Source organism: Orcinus orca, chromosome 8 (genome assembly GCF_937001465.1).
Source record: "Orcinus orca chromosome 8, mOrcOrc1.1, whole genome shotgun sequence".
In the NCBI taxonomy this organism is placed as follows: Eukaryota; Metazoa; Chordata; class Mammalia; order Artiodactyla; family Delphinidae; genus Orcinus; species Orcinus orca.
Genome location: NC_064566.1, coordinates 85,619,724 through 85,636,140, shown reverse-complemented (window position 1 = coordinate 85,636,140; position 16,417 = coordinate 85,619,724). Strand labels below are relative to the sequence as shown.

Sequence of the window (16,417 nt, the reverse complement as noted above, 5' to 3'; positions counted from 1 at the left end):
TAACAAGGACCTAGAGGAACTAAAGATGAAACAAGGAACGATGAACAACACAATAAATGAAATTAAAAATACTCTAGAAGGGATCAATAGCAGAATAACTGAGGCAGAAGAACGGATAAGTGACCTGGAAGATAAAATAGTGGAAATAACTACTGCAGAGCAGAATAAAGAAAAAAGAATGAAAAGAACTGAGGACAGTCTCAGAGACCTCTGGGACAACATTAAATGCACCAACATTTGAATTATAGGGGTTCCAGAAGAAGAAGAGAAAAAGCAAGGGACTGAGAGAATATTTGAAGAGATTATAGTTGAAAACTTCCCTAATATGGGAAAGGAAATAGTTAATCAAGTCCAGGAAGCACAGAGAGTCCCATACGGATAAATCCAAGGAGAAATACGCCAAGACACATATTAATCAAACTGTCAAAAACTAAATACAAAGAAAACATATTAAAAGCAGCAAGGGAAAAACAACAAATATTACACAAGGGAATCCCCATAAGGTTAACAGCTGAACTTTCAGCAGAAACTCTACAAGCCAGAAGGGACTGGCAGGACATATTTAAAGTGATGAAGGAGAAAAACCTGCAACTAAGATTACTCTACCCAGCAAGGATCTCATTCAGATTTGATGGAGAAATTAAAACCTTTACAGACAAGCAAAAGCTTAGAGAGTTCAGCACCACCAAACTAGCTTTACAACAAATGCTAAAGGATCTTCTTTAGGCAAGAAACACAAGGGAAGGAAAAGACCTACAATAACGAACCCAAAACTATTAAGAAAATGGGAATAGGAACATACATATCGATAACTACCTTAAATGTAAATGGACTAAATGCTCCAACCAAAAGACACAGATTGGGTGAATGGATACAAAAACAAGACCCATATATATGCTGTCTACAAGAGACCCACTTCAGACCTAGAGACACATACAGACTGAAAGTGAGGGGATAGAAAAAGATATTCCATGCAAATGGAAACCAAAAGAAAGCTGGAGTAGCAATTCTCATATCAGACAAAATAGACTTTAAAATAAAGACTATTATAAGAGACAAAGAAGGACACTACATAATGATCAAGGGATCCATCCAAGAAGAAGATATAACAATTGTAAATATTTATGCACCCAACATAGGAGCACCTCAATACATAAGGCAAATACTAACAGCCATAAAAGGGGAAATCAACAGTAACACATTCATAGTAGGGGACTTCACCACCCCACTTTCACCAATGGACAGATCATCCAAAATGAAAATAAATAAGGAAACACAAACTTTAAATGATACATTAAACAAGATGGACTTAATTGATATTTATAGGACATTCCATCCAAAAACAACAGAATACACATTTTTCTCAAGTGCACATGGAACATTCTCCAGGATAGATCATATCTTGGGTCACAAATCAAGCCTTGGTAAATTTAAGAAAACTGAAATAGTATCAAGTATCTTTTCCGACCACAACACTATGAGGCTAGATATCAATTACAGGGAAAGATCTGTAAAAAACACAAACACATGGATGCTAAACAATACACTACTTAATAACGAAGTGATCACTGAAGAAATCAAAGAGGAAATTAAAACATACCTAGAAACAAATGACAATGGAGACACGACGACCCAAAACCTATGGGATGCAGCAAAAACAGTTTTAAGAGGGAAGTTTATAGCACTACAATCCTACCTTAAGAAACAGGAAACATCTCAAATAAACAAGCTAACCTTGCACGTAAAGCAGTTAGAGAAAGAAGAACCAAAAAAAACCCAAAGTTAGCAGAAGGAAAGAAATCACAAAGATCAGATCAGAAATAAATGAAAAAGAAATGAAGGAAACGATAGCAAAGATCAATAAAACTAAAAGCTGGTTCTTTGAGAAGATAAATAAAATTGATAAACTATTAGCCAGACTCATCAAGAAAAAAAGGGAGAAGACTCAAATAAATAGAATTAGAAATGAAAAAGGAGAAGTAACAACTGACACTGCAGAAATACAAAAGATCATGAGAGATTACTACAAGCAACTCTATGCCAATAAAATGGACAACCTGGAAGAAATGGACAAATTCTTAGAAATGCACAACCTGCCAAGACTGAATCAGGAAGAAATAGAAAATATGAACAGACCAATCACAAGCACTGAAATTGAAACTGTGATTAAAAATCTTCCAACAAACAAAAGCCCAGGACCAGATGGCTTCACAGGTGAATTCTATCAAACATTTAGAGAAGAGCTAACACCTATCCTTCTCAAACTCTTCCAAAATAAGCTGAGGGAGGAACACTCCCAAACTCATTCTACGAGGCCACCATCACCTTGATACCAAAACCAGAGAAGGATGTCACAAAGAAAACTACAGGCCAATATCACTGATGAACACAGTTGCAAAAATCGTCAACAAAATACTAGCAAACAGAATCCAACAGCACATTAAAAGGATCATCCATCATGATCAAGTGGGGTTTATTCCAGGAATGCAAGGATTCTTCAATATACGCAAATCTATCAACGTGATACACCATATTAACAAACTGAAAAACCATATGATCATCTCAATAGTTGCAGAGAAAACTTTCAACAAAATTCAACACCCATTTATGATAAAAACCCTGCAGAAAGTAGGCATAGAGGGAACTTTCTTCAACATAATAAAGGCCACATATGACAAACCCACAGCCAACATTGTCCTCAATGGTGAAAAACTGAAAGCATTTCCACTAAGATCAGGAACAAGACAAGGTTGCCCACTCTCACCACTCTTATTCAAAATAGTTTTAGAAGTTTTAACCACAGCAATCAGAGAAGAAAAGGAAATAAAAGGAATCCAAATCGGAAAAGAAGAAGTAAAGCTGTCACTGTTTGCAGATGACATGATACTATACATAGAGAATCCTAAAGATGCTACCAGAAAACTACTAGAGCTAATCAGTGAATTTGGTAAAGTAGCAGGATACAAAATTAATGCATAGAAATCGCTGGCATTCCTATACACTAATGATGAAAAATCTGAAAGTGAAATCAAGAAAACACTCCCATTTACCACTGCAACAGATATGTAGGAATAAACCTACCTAAGGAGACAAAAGACCTGTATGCAGAAAATTATAAGACACTGATGAAAGAAATTAAAGATGATACAAATAGATGGAGAGATATACCATGTTCTTGGATTGGAAGAATCAACATTGTGAAAATGACTCTACTACCCAAAGCAATCTACAGATTCAATGAAATCCCTATCAAACTACCACTGGCATTTTTCACAGAACTGGAACAAAAAATTTCACAATTTGTATGGAAACACAAAAGACCCCGAATAGCCAAAGCAATCTTGAGAATGAAAAACGGAGCTGGAGGAATCAGGCTCCCTGACTTCAGACTATACTACAAAGCTACAGTAATCAAGACAGTATGGTACTGGCACAAAAACAGAAAGATAGATCAATGGAACAGGATCAAAAGCCCAGAGATAAATCCATGCACATATGGTCACCTTATCTTTGGTAAAGGAGGCAGGAATGTACAGTGGAGAAAGAACAGCCTCTTCAATAAGTGGTGCTGGGAATACAGGACAGGTACATGTAAAAGTATGAGATTAGATCACTCCCTAACACCATACACAAAAATAAGCTCAAAATGGATTAAGGACCTAAATGTAAGGCCAGAAACTATCAAACTCTTAGAGGAAAATATAGGCAGAACACTCTATGACAGAAATCACAGCAAGCTCCTTTTTGACCCACCTCCTAGAGAAATGGAAATAAAAACAAAAATAAACAAATGGGACCTAATGAAACTTCAAAGCTTTTGCACAGCAAAGGAAATCATAATCAAGACCCAAAGACAACCCTCAGAATGGGAGAAAATATTTGCAAATGAAGCAACTGACAAAGGATTAATCTCCAAAATTTATAAGCAGCTCATGCAGCTCAATAACAAAGAAACAAACAACCCAATCCAAAAATGGGCAGAAGACCTAAATAGACATTTCTCCAAAGAAGATATACAGACTGCCAACAAACACATGAAAGAATGCTCAACATCATTAATCATTAGAGAAATGCAAATCAAAACTACAATGAGATATCATCTCACACCAGTCAGAATGGCCATCATCAAAAAATCTACAAACAATAAATGCTGGAGATGGTGTGGAGAAAAGGGAACACTCTTGCACTGCTGGTGGGAATGTGAATTGGTTCAGCCACTATGGAGAACAGTATGGAGGCTCCTTAAAAACTATAAACAGAACTACCATATGACCCAGCAATCCCACTACTGGGCATATACCCTGAGAAAACCATAATTCAAAAAGAGTCATGTACCAAAATGTTCATTGCAGCTCTATTTACAATAGCCCGGAGATGGAAACAACCTAAGTGTCCATCACCAGATGAATGGATAAAGAAGATGTGGCACATATATACAATGGAATATTACTCAGCCATAAAAAGAAACGAAATTGAGCTATTTGTAATGAGGCGGATGGACCAAGAGTCTGTCATACAGAGTGAAGTAAATCAGAAAGAGAAAGACAAATACCGTATGCTAACACATATATATGGAATTTAAGAAAAAAAGAAAAATGTCATGAAGAACCTAGGGGTAAGACAGGAATAAAGACACAGACCTACTAGAGAATGGACTTGAGGATATGGGGAGGGCGAAGGGTAAGCTGTGACATAGCGAGAGAGTGGCATGGACATATATACACTACCAAACGTAAAATAGATAGCTAGTGGGAAGCAGCCGCATAGCACAGGGAGATCAGCTCGGTGCTTTGTGACCACCTAGAGGGGTGGGATAGGGAGGGTGTGAGGGAGGGAGACGCAAGAGGTAAGAGATATGGGAACATATGTATATGTATAACTGATTCACTTTGTTATAAAGCAGAAACTAACACCTTTGTAAAGCAATTATACTCCAATAAAGATGCAAAAAAATTAAAAATTAAAAATAGAACTACCATGTGATCCAGCAATTCCACTTCTGTGTATTTATCCAAAGAAAAGAATAACAATAACTCAAAAAGATATACGCACCCTCATGTTCACTGCAGCATTATTTACAATTGCCAAGATATGGAAGCAACCTAAGTGTCCACCAATGGATGAATGGATAAAGAAGATGTAGTATATATATACAATGGAATATTATTTTGTGTTAAAAAGAATGAAATTTTGCCATTTGCAACAACATGAAAGGACCTTAAGGGCATTACACTATAGAAAATATGTCAAGAGCAGGTGGGGCAAAAATAGATTTAAAAATATAAGTGAAATAAGTCAGAGGAAGACAAATACTGTATGATCTCACTTATATATGGAATCTAAAAACAAACAAACAAAAAACCAAGCTCATAGATACAGAGAACAGACTGGTGGTTGCCGGGGCTGGGGGCAAGGAGTAGACAATATGGGAGAAGGGGAACAAAATTTCAGTTATAAAATAAGTCATGCGGGCTTCCCTGGTGGTGCAGTGGTTGAGAGTCCGCCTGCCGATGCAGGGGACACAGTCCGGGAAGATCCCATATGCCGCGGAGCGGCTGGGCCTGTGAGCCATGGCCGCTGAGCCTGTGCGTCCGGAGCCTGTGCTCCGCAACAGGAGAGGCCACAACAGTGAGAGGCCCGCGTACCGCAAAAAAAAAAAAAAAAAGTCATGCAGATGTAATGTACAGCGCGGTGACTACAGTTAATAATACTGTACTGTATATTTGAAAGTTGCTAAGAGAATAGACCTTAAAAGTTCTCATCACAAGAAAAAAAAATTCTGTAACTGTGTATGGTAACAGATTAGACTTATTTTGATGATCATTTTGCAAAATATACAAATACTGAATTGTTATGTTGTACACCTGAAACTAATATAATGTTGTATGTCAATTATTAAAAAAAAAAAAATGGAGTTTGACTTCTGAGTCTAGGTCATAAAAAACATTGCTGCTTCCACCGTACTCCTTCTTCCCCTCTCATTTGCTCTCTCTGATGAGGCCAGATGCCACATTGTGAGAAGCCCTCTGAAGAGGAGGACCACATGGAAAGGAACTGAAAGACACCTCTGACCAACAGCCAGCAAGAGAATGAATCTTGTCAACAAGCACATGCGTGAGCTTGGGAAGAGACCCACCCCCACACCCACCCCACCCCCCGTTGAGCCTTAAAGTACCTGTGACACCTTGATTTGCAATCTTGTGACAGACTGAGCCAGAGGACCCAGATAAGCCACACCTGAATTCCTAACCCACAGATACCATGAGATAATATATGGTTCTTGCTTCAAGCCACTAAGTTGTGGGGTAATTCATTACACCACAATAGATAATTTATATGTTATCTCTGATTCATGAGTCTGATTTGAGAAACTAATTGTGTTATCTCAAGTGCCTCTCTGTTCCAGACCCTGTTCTAAGTGCTCTGGAACCATCAATTAAGTAGACAAATTCCTTTGCCTTTATGGAGCTTACACTCTAATGAAGAGAAAAAGAAAACAACAATAAATAAGTAAATACTCTAGTATATTTGAAGGTGATAAGTGCTATGGAAAAAAGATAATATAGAGCAAGGTAAGGAGGAGTGGTTGGGGCAGTGTAAAGAAAGACAGCCGTGTGGATACTTGAGGGAAAAGCATTCCAGTGGAAGAAACATAATATAAAGGCTTTGAGGCAAAAATATGCCTGGCATGCAGGAGAAATAGCAAGACCAGTGTGGAGCAAGGGAACAAGCGGAGAATAATAACAAGCGGAGAATAACAGGAAATAAGATTGGAGGGGGGTTGAATAGCATAGGCCCAGTAGGTCACACTGGCTTTTATTCTGAGTGAAATGGGGAGCCATCAGAGGAGTCCCATGATCTGAGTTGTGTTTTTAAAGGATCATTCTGTCTGCTGTATTGAGAATAGACAGCAGGAGAGCAAGGGGGAAGTGCTAGGAAATAAGAGACTCCTAAGAAATATCAGCCCCCTTATCTACCTCTCTAGCTATAGTGGTCATACTCTACCCCAGCTCAATGTTTTTTGATGCAAAATAAAGCATTGGTTTTGCCTTTTTGCTTTAAATCCTAGATAACAACAAAGGCAGAAGGCCATGTGAGGAAGCACCAGCCTCTATCTAGGAGGAGCTGAGTAAAGTTAGCATCTTCAGTCAATGAAGGAATCAAAGTAATAATTCTCGCTAGCAAAGACTGTTCCTATCTTATACCTAAGATATACACAGTATGTTTCAGTAAATTAATGCTCATGGAAATTGTCTTTTCACTTTTATTATTTCAATTTACAAATCAATTAAAGACACTATTTTAAAAATTCTCATTATCTATTCCATAAAGTACTAGTATTTACCACAAACAAACCATGAACTCTGCACAGGTTATCACATTAGAAATTTTAACTACTTCCCATCTTCATATTTGCTGTTTTTAATCTAAACTGATGCAAGCCAGTGTGCAATGCAAAGAACTGGCCTCTGCTGCCCCCTACTGGAATCACATCTTGCTACCTAAATCTCCCACAAACAAAATCTGAGATCCACAAAATGCAGCCAGGCAAATAAGGCTCGGTTGAAATACTGCTGGAATTTTACCACTACTCTGGAAAACCAAGCAGTTATATATATAAAGTCCCAACTCTTATATATAAACTCCCAACTGTTTAAATATACACAGTTATATATAAGCTCCCGTCTTCCACCCACAGACCCCTACTGCCCAAATAAAAGCATTTTAAAAATTAGGAGTATCTGATATGTAAGGACTTTCCATTCCCAAATCCTTTTTATTTTCAACTGGGCATTTTTATAAGAAATAGAAGAGCTTGGTTTTATGAGTACTAAAAACTACAAGCCCTAAAGACATTCGCTTTTAAGTGGTAGAATGTATCACAGAACACGGCTTTAAAAAACTATATTCATATTCCTTGCCTCACTTGTTTCCTAAACGAGATCATTTTGTTAAAAGGGGTGTGGATAGTTAAGAAAACAAATTTCTCTCAATTACTAAAGATCAAAAGAATTTTAAACAGGTGAATAAATTAAAACAGAATAAAGCACTTAAGGCAACAAGTACCTAAACCACCCTTTATTTTTAGCTAAAACACAGAAAGGAAAAAAACAGATTCCCCAAACCTTAGCTATTTTGCCACAAAGCAGTGAATTCATTTCTCAATATTCATACAGTATAGTTCACTTCCAAAAGCAAACACTATCTGGCAACCTAGTTTTAATTACAGCATATATACAGGATTTTAATTAGTTTCAAGCTTTAATTTAGCTTTTATTCAATTCAATTATCCAGTCTGATGGCCCACAAAAGTTCTAATTTATCTCTAAGCCCATTAATGGTAACTTTTTGCAGTTTGGTTTTTTTTTTTATTAGACTGACAAAGAAAAAATAAGCATTACATATCCTAAACCTTTCCACTAACTATACATCTAAAATAGTCAGTTCAAAACATTTCTAATTGGTTACAAAGGGTCAAACAAGCTTGTACTTTAAAAATCAATGACCATATTAGAAACTACATTATAATAGTTTTTCAAATTGGTATTCTCTCTTCAAACACAATCATTGTGATGTTGTACCTCCTCTTCACCTCGAGTCATTAAAACCAATTTAATGCTTACCATGGCATGTTCAACTACATAAGATTTTTAACAACTTCTCCAGGAACCAAGCACCCTGAAATATTTCCCCTTCTTGAAACTTTTCCTGATATACTGAGATGTCAAATAATCTTCATATAGGATGAATAATTTTAAAATACTGCTAAATGTATTCTATAAAGGAATCAGTTTAACCTGTCCATGCCCACACCATTGGCACATCTAAAAAAGCCTGTCTGGCCTGGTCCAATACACTAATGAGAGATGATATCCACCAACCTCACCTATCCAGAGGCCCATAGGGCCATGAAATGCAAATGTGTGCATAGATAAATGTACAAATTCATACATGCTACACATTTACTGAGGAGAATTAAACAGTGTATTAATTCCACCAACCACTGCTAATGACTTCTCTAAATATCTCACTATGAAAGATAATCCAAACATGTATCCAACACAAAGACCACTGATGCACCATGTACCTTCTAACAAAATGGAAAACAAAGCTGCTGTTCTACCTATGTCCCATTTACTTAGATCCCACTAGAAACCAAAAGGTTACCAGTCTAAAGACAAGTCTGTCTGAATGTACAATGAAATCATACACAGAGCCTAGTTCTAACTCTATTACTTGCTCAAATTATATAATTACAATAAAAAAGACTTACTTTTGAATCCTCTAGTACAATCCTACTGTTAAATAGTTTTATCTTTCACTATTGTACTATTCTCTCCTTTCCTTCTTCATGCTGGTCAAAAGAAATGCTTTTAATTTAAATGAGTACATTTTGATCATAGCCCATGTTTAACAGCCCAAAGGGTAAATCTGAATCAATCGAAAAATGTTTAAACATTAAAACAGTTTATGAAAATTAGAAAATTATAGGAAGAAGGAGCTCTATATCTTGTTAGGCTGTAGAACAGGAAAAACCTCCACTTCAACTGAAACAACGACAAAATTGACCAAATACAAACAAAAAAACTTTTTCCCTTTAAAGCCATCCAAGAACAGTAGATACAAAGAAATTTATGAGACTCAACTCCAAAGGGACTTCCTAGATAAGCAAAGGATAGAGGACACATTCAAACTTGAGGCCACTGGCTGAAATGGGTGCAGGGCAGGTAGAAAAGCAAGCCTGCTGGCGAATGACAGACTTTGCTTAGATGAGGATTTCTTCTTTTTTTTTTAAGATTTATTTATTATTTACTTATTCTTGTCTGCATCAGGTCTTTTAGTTGCGGCATGAGGAATCTTCGTTGAGGCATGTGGCGCACAGGCTCTTCGTTGCAGTGCACAGACTCTTTGTCGCGGTGCACGGGCTTCTCTCTAGTTGCAGAGTGTGGGTTTTTTCTCTTCTCTAGTTGTGGCGCACTGGCTCCAGGGTGCGTGGGCTCTGTAGTGTGCAGCACGCGGGCTCTCTAGTCGAGGAGCACGCAAGCTCAGCAGTTGTGGCACACGGGCTTAGTTGCCCCACGGCATGTGGGATCTTACTTCCCTGACCAGGGATCAAACCCGTGCTCCCTGCATTGCAAGGCGAATTCTTTACCACTGGACCACCAAGGAAGTCCCTAGATGAGGATTTAAATCTTGGGTCTTAAAGATCCTGCCATCCCTGGGAACTCATTAAATAGAAGTTGGTGGCTTAATAATCAGAAGTAACTTGGTCCATTGAAACCAACAGTTGGTGTCTCTTCCATCATTAAGCATTAATGTCTGACTGACATCCATATTATAAATACTCATGCAGTTTTGATGAGAAAGAAAACGTAAAACCAAAGAGATAGTACATCATAACCAATCACAACCTTATTGTGATTATTATTTAGGTTGCTTCCAGTTTTCTTTTTTAAACAAAATATACCCACATTTGAAGAACCTAATATTTGAATCTATGTGAGGTAAAAATGCCTGTTAATAAGCTCACACCTCAAAAACCTACAGAAATCTCTGAAAGAAAACTTTCCTTTAGTTAGTAGGGGGGTTTATGTGACTCAGAAAGATTATAACCTCTCAGGAGACAAAAATGTCTATTTCTCTTTGCATGTGTAAACCTGAGAGTTGCCATGTGTTCTCATGACTGCAACAAAATTAGAGCTAGGAGTAAATAATCAATCACATTCTACTGAAATTATGCATTTTATTGCCTGTATTCCCTCCAGGTTTCAAGATGAACGAGGTCAGGAATCATGTCTGTTTTGCTCGTTTTACCTCCTACTATGTACAATGCCTGGCACTTAATATGTATTTGTTAAATCCATATAGAAAAAATGAATGAGTGAATCCAGATTACTTTCAGCTCTAATGTCTTTATGATTTTCTATTTTATGGTTTTATTATATGAATCTATGGTTCTTTGGTTCAACAATTTTAAGTAAAATGTATTTTAAACATATACCAGTAGTATTCAAAAGAACTTTTCACAATGATGGAAATGTTCTATACCTGCTCTGTTCAAGATGTGGTATTAGCAGTTTAAATGTGACTAGTGTGACTGAGAAACTGTATTTTTATTTTAATTTAATTTTACTTAATTGAAATTTAAATAGCCACATGTTGCAAGTGGCTGCAATACTGCATGGCACACAGACCATTCCTTAACTTTAGGGAACAATGTTTTACAACTGACTAGGGGCTCAGTGTTTGGAGATGCTTATGAAAAGGATCACATTTTACGATATGGACACATAGAACTCTTGTATTTTCTAGTAGTCCCTCCCTCAAAAAAAATTATCAAGAGTAGTTGGGATTTGAGTCTGAGTTAAAATACAGAAAGATATATTATATAGCACATAGTTAACAGAGGAAGAAATATCTTGTATCAAGTTGCCTCCCAAGAACTTGTATCTGCCAATCAAAACTGAACCCAACTGTTTCTCCTCTGTGAAGTTTTCTTCTCTACTTCCACAGGAGCTCCATAAAACTTCTGTCAATACCTCTAATACTGTATATGCCTCTACTATAGACTGTTTTCGAGGTACTAAAACATCCTTAATGGAATGGACACTATATCTTATTTTCATGCACAAGCTCACACCAGGCCTAATCCAGTACCTCACACGTGGTTGGTCTTTCATGAATGGTTACTTAGTGAAAAAGATTGAAATCCGGGGTCAAAAGATCTGAATTCTAGTTCTGTTTCTGCCATATACTTAGTGATTTTGGGTCTAACACTTAATTGGTTATTTCCAATTCTTACCATTACAAATGTCAGTAAGATGAACACCTTTATAGAAACTTTATTAAGATCAATTTCTGGACGTGGAATTACTGAAGCAAAAGGAAGAACTCTAAGGCTTTTGATAAGTACTACCAAATATTACCCATAAAGATGCTAACATTTATAATTCTACCTGCAGCACACATCTCCCAACTTCACTGCAACCTCAATGGCAATGATATAGCACGTTACCCTTTTCATTCATTCATATACCTTTCTATGCCCTTTCCTCCCAAATGACTGACTTTGCTATATTCTTTTCCAAATAGCTCCCCCACATTCCTGAGCAAACACAGGATACTTTTACTGGGGGTAGGGGGAGGTGAAAAGGGAGTATTTGGGAGTAGCCTCCAGCAATGCCTCTAATTCCCACACTAGAAAAAAGGAAAAGAGAAATCTATGACTCAAAACCACCTTGTCTCTTATTAGAACCTATACCAGAGAAGGTAAGAGCACAGATCTAGACTACAGGAGTCAGACTGCCTTGGTTCAAATCCTGGCTCTATGGATTTTCACACAAAATGTTTAACTGCTCAGAACACTCAAGTTTTGTCATCTGAAAACAGAGATTGAATAAACAGTCTTATACCTCATCAAAGAGATGATGTTCAGTGAGCAGTTCTAATGAAAAGCTTAGTAAGGGAAGAAAGTTAGAACAAAAACACTAAAAGAAGATTTTCATGGATTTTTCTCAGCCCTCATCATCAAGTCTCGGCCACAATGACTTAGCAAGAGCTGTCCACTTGCTAGCAACCAATGTCACAAAAATGTCAAACCAGCAGTCACTTACCTGAATTCCTCCATTCTTTGTTTGTACACAGTTCAGAAAGCACGCTTTTTTGCTTAGATAAAACCAAAAGCAAAGATATAGGCTGGCACACCTACCTGGCAGTTCTACCTGCTCTGTGAATATATGTGTTGGCATCCTCTGGACAATCAAACTGAAGAACCCAATTCACAGCTGGGAAATCTGTACAGAAGGAATATCAAGTTGAAAACACAGTTCCAAGATCTTCCTGCTGCACTATTTTTATTTTATAATATTGCTTGCCAGGGCTTTCCATCACATCAAACTGATAGATATCATCTGTGGACACTATTAAAATTAACTGCATGAACCGAGAGATAATAAACACTTCTCTTCTTTGACAAACTGAACTAAAATTAATGACAGTGTTTGAATGTGAAGATTATTTTGTATCTGACAAAGGAGACAGACTGCTTTGTGTCACACAAATAACAAAATACCCTGATAGTTAATAACCTAAAAGAACCACTTCTCATGAGCTCCCAGTGAACTATGAAACTGGTTGATAAATTTTAATGAAAATTTACTTTTCCTGCTATTTCCATCTCCATTCAAATTAATGATGTCTTTTTAAATCCCTCTCCCCATTTCCTAGCAATAATTACTTCATATTTATTTCTGGCTGCAAAAGTTTCCATTCATTCTCAGAGATCCTGGTCTCAACAACCAGGTAATTAAGAGAATTACCTTTAGTCATTTACAGATTTTGCCATAAGGATTTCAGATCAATGTCTATCACAGAGAAAAAAGCTAAGGGAGGGAGGGAAGGAAGGAAAAAGAAAAAGAGAAAGAAAAAGAAAAAGAAATATTTGGGAAGATAATGATACCTATGGATACCTATGAGCATAAAAACTACAACCAAGTTATACAAGCTATTCAAAAGGGTTGAATCTATTTAAATGGGCATAACCCAAGAAAAACAGAAAAAAGATATTTAGAACAATTCTCTCCCTTGGGACTTGAAGTAACCAGGTACCTCAGAAGGCAAGGATATATTTCAGGGTTGTAAAAAGGAAGATAGGTTGAAAGTAGCACTCAGATCCTCAGGTTCCCTCCAGGATCCTATACACTGGGTCTCCTGAAGAAAAGCGAAAGTCTTATTCTCGAGAAAGGCTTCAAGCCAAGACACCAGAGAGAGTGGAAAAAAGAGGCACCAGAGCCAGAGTGAAAACAGGGGTACTGAGTGTAAGTCTGAATGCTGACTGGGAGCCCTCTATGTCTACTTCCTTGCTAGGCTTCTAGAGAGCCAGCAGCAAGCTTAATCCTTCTGCTCAAGAGGTTGAAGTATTCTTATCTGGAGAGACTGAATGTTCAAAAAGAATACACTTTGACATCCTGGTCCTCCACAAGATGACCAACTCCATCTAAATCCCCTCGCAATGAAGGCCGTTAGTCAACAAGCCTCATCCACATACAAATCACTTCAAATAAGCTTCTTGATGCCTCACTGTTACATATAATAAAAGACTGTCAATTGCAGACAATCGAGAAAAGTCTCAAAAATGAAAAGACAGATAAAAGAGTAAAAATGAAACTCAACAGAAACAGAAACAATGTGAAGAGAACTTTAACCTAATATCGTCAGAGAGCTAAAACACTGCATCCATCAAATAAGAGTAAGAGGCTATAAAAAAGGAACTCTTGGAACTTCATTAAAATTTTAATCAGAAAAGTTGAAATATAAAATCAAGAAATCCCCCAGAAATAACAAGAAAAAGACAATGAAATGGTAACAGAAGAAACAGGAAAACTAGAGGATTGATCAAAGAGGTCAAATACTCTTCCAGAAAGAGAAAATAAGGGGGGAATGGGAAAATGTTATAAAAAAGGTATGAGAAAGGAAACAAGCTAAGTACACAAATTTCCCATTAGTAAGCAGTAATTACATACTCAAAACAAATATTGAATATTTATTTAATCAAATCACCAAAGAAGCAATTCAGAAGTATATTTCCTGCAACTGAAAGACATGAGTCCCTATTGTGTGCTGCTCAATACAGAAGGTATTCAAGTTTAAAATTTAATAGAATTAATAACTCAATCTTTCCTCATTGCACTGGACACATTTTAAGTGGTCAACTGTCACATGTAGCTAGCAGCTATAGTATTAGACAGTGCAGACACAGAACATTTCAGTGATCAAAGAAAATTCTATTGAACACTGCTGGTCTAGATTGAAAAAATATACTGAATGCGCCTATACAACAAATGGGACCTCACACTAAGGCACATTATCATAAAATTTCAGGACTCCATAGATAAACAGAAAACACTAAGAACAGCCAGAAAAAGAAAAGGGGGCTACAAAAAACAGAATCAGAAAGGCAAAGGTCTTTTCAACATAATACTGACTACCGTAAGACAATGGAGCACTATCTGCAAAATTCTAAGAGAAAATTATTTCAACCTAGATTTCTATTCTCAATACAACTATCATTCAAGAATAGGACATTATCAGATATGCAACAATTCAAAAAATGTACCTCCCATGCACTCTTACTTCGGAAGCTATTAAAGAATGAGCTTTAGTTTAAAAAACAATAATAATAATAAATCAAGAAAGAGGAAGGGGACTTCCCTGGTGGCGCAGAGGTTAAGAATCCGCCTGCAAATGCAGGGGACAAGGGTTCAATCCCTGGTCTGAGAAGATCCCACATGCTGCGGAGCAACTAAGCCCGCGAGCCACAACTACTGAAGCCTGTGCGCCTAGAGCCTGTGCTCTGCAGATGCCACCACAGTGAGAAGTTCGTGCACTGCAACGAAAAGTAGCCCCCATTTGCCACAACTACAGAAAGACCATGTACAGCAATGAAGACCCAAATGAAAAGTCTCATGATGACAAACATGCATCAGGCTTATGGAGCAACCAGTCCAGATAAGAGCTGAAGACTTTTAAAAGGCTGCAACAAGGAGATCCCAAGGGAAAAAGAAACAGACTGTGTTTGAACTATTAGGAAACTAGGAATGTGACATCTGCTGGAACATCTGAGGAAAGTTAGAACAGGAAACACAAAACTAATTTTAACTCAATCATTAACTTGATATAAGAAATGTACTTAGAAATATGAAGCTAAATACCAAGAGAAATAATGGCTTCTGGAGAGTGAGGAGGGGTAGAGTACGGCTTGCTATGTCTCATAACTCATTTTTACCCATATCGCATATTATTCATTAAGAAATAAAACTGAGAAAAATTAAGACTAAAGTTTAAAAAAGATACTGGTGTACTCTAAAGAAATTCCTGGACATACTATGAGATACACTACATAAATACACTGGAACTTTATACACTGACATGGAAAGCCTTGGAAAGCAAGTCATAGACTGGTATGTATAATATTATTTTATACACTTCATAAACACATAAGATAATACTATATATTGCTCATGAATACATTCATATAATCTTTTTAAAATAAACTAGAAGAGAGATTCTTGACATTTTTTGTGCCACAGTTAAAATCTATGAACCCCTTTTCAGAATATTTTTTAAATGCATAAAGTAAAACATATAGGATTATAAGAGAAAGCAATTATAATGAAATAAACATTTTTATTGACTTTTTTATATAGCAATGTATATGCTTATTTACTAACATATTAAATAACACAACCTAGCTGTATATCTAATAACTACCATAATATCAAAATAGTACTAAGTGTAAATAATATTCCAAGATATCTACAGAAACTGTAATGTAAAATGAAAATATCTGTGATTTTCAATTGATGACAAAGTTACAAGTACTACCACAACAGTTCGCTGCTTACATTTATAATTGAAG

At 36.7% G+C, this 16,417-nt stretch overlaps 1 protein-coding gene across 2 annotated transcripts in view; it reads right to left on the bottom strand.

Annotated features, from left to right (window-relative positions):
• Positions 1 to 16,417, bottom strand: part of DDX10 (DEAD-box helicase 10) — a 288,366-nt gene that overhangs the window by 250,109 nt on the left and 21,840 nt on the right. For both annotated transcript variants that reach the window (XM_033410182.2, XM_004282265.3), the window contains exon 9: positions 12,710 to 12,794. In XM_033410182.2, the coding sequence (XP_033266073.1) occupies positions 12,710 to 12,794 (85 nt within the window). The remainder of the gene's footprint in view (positions 1 to 12,709; positions 12,795 to 16,417) is intronic.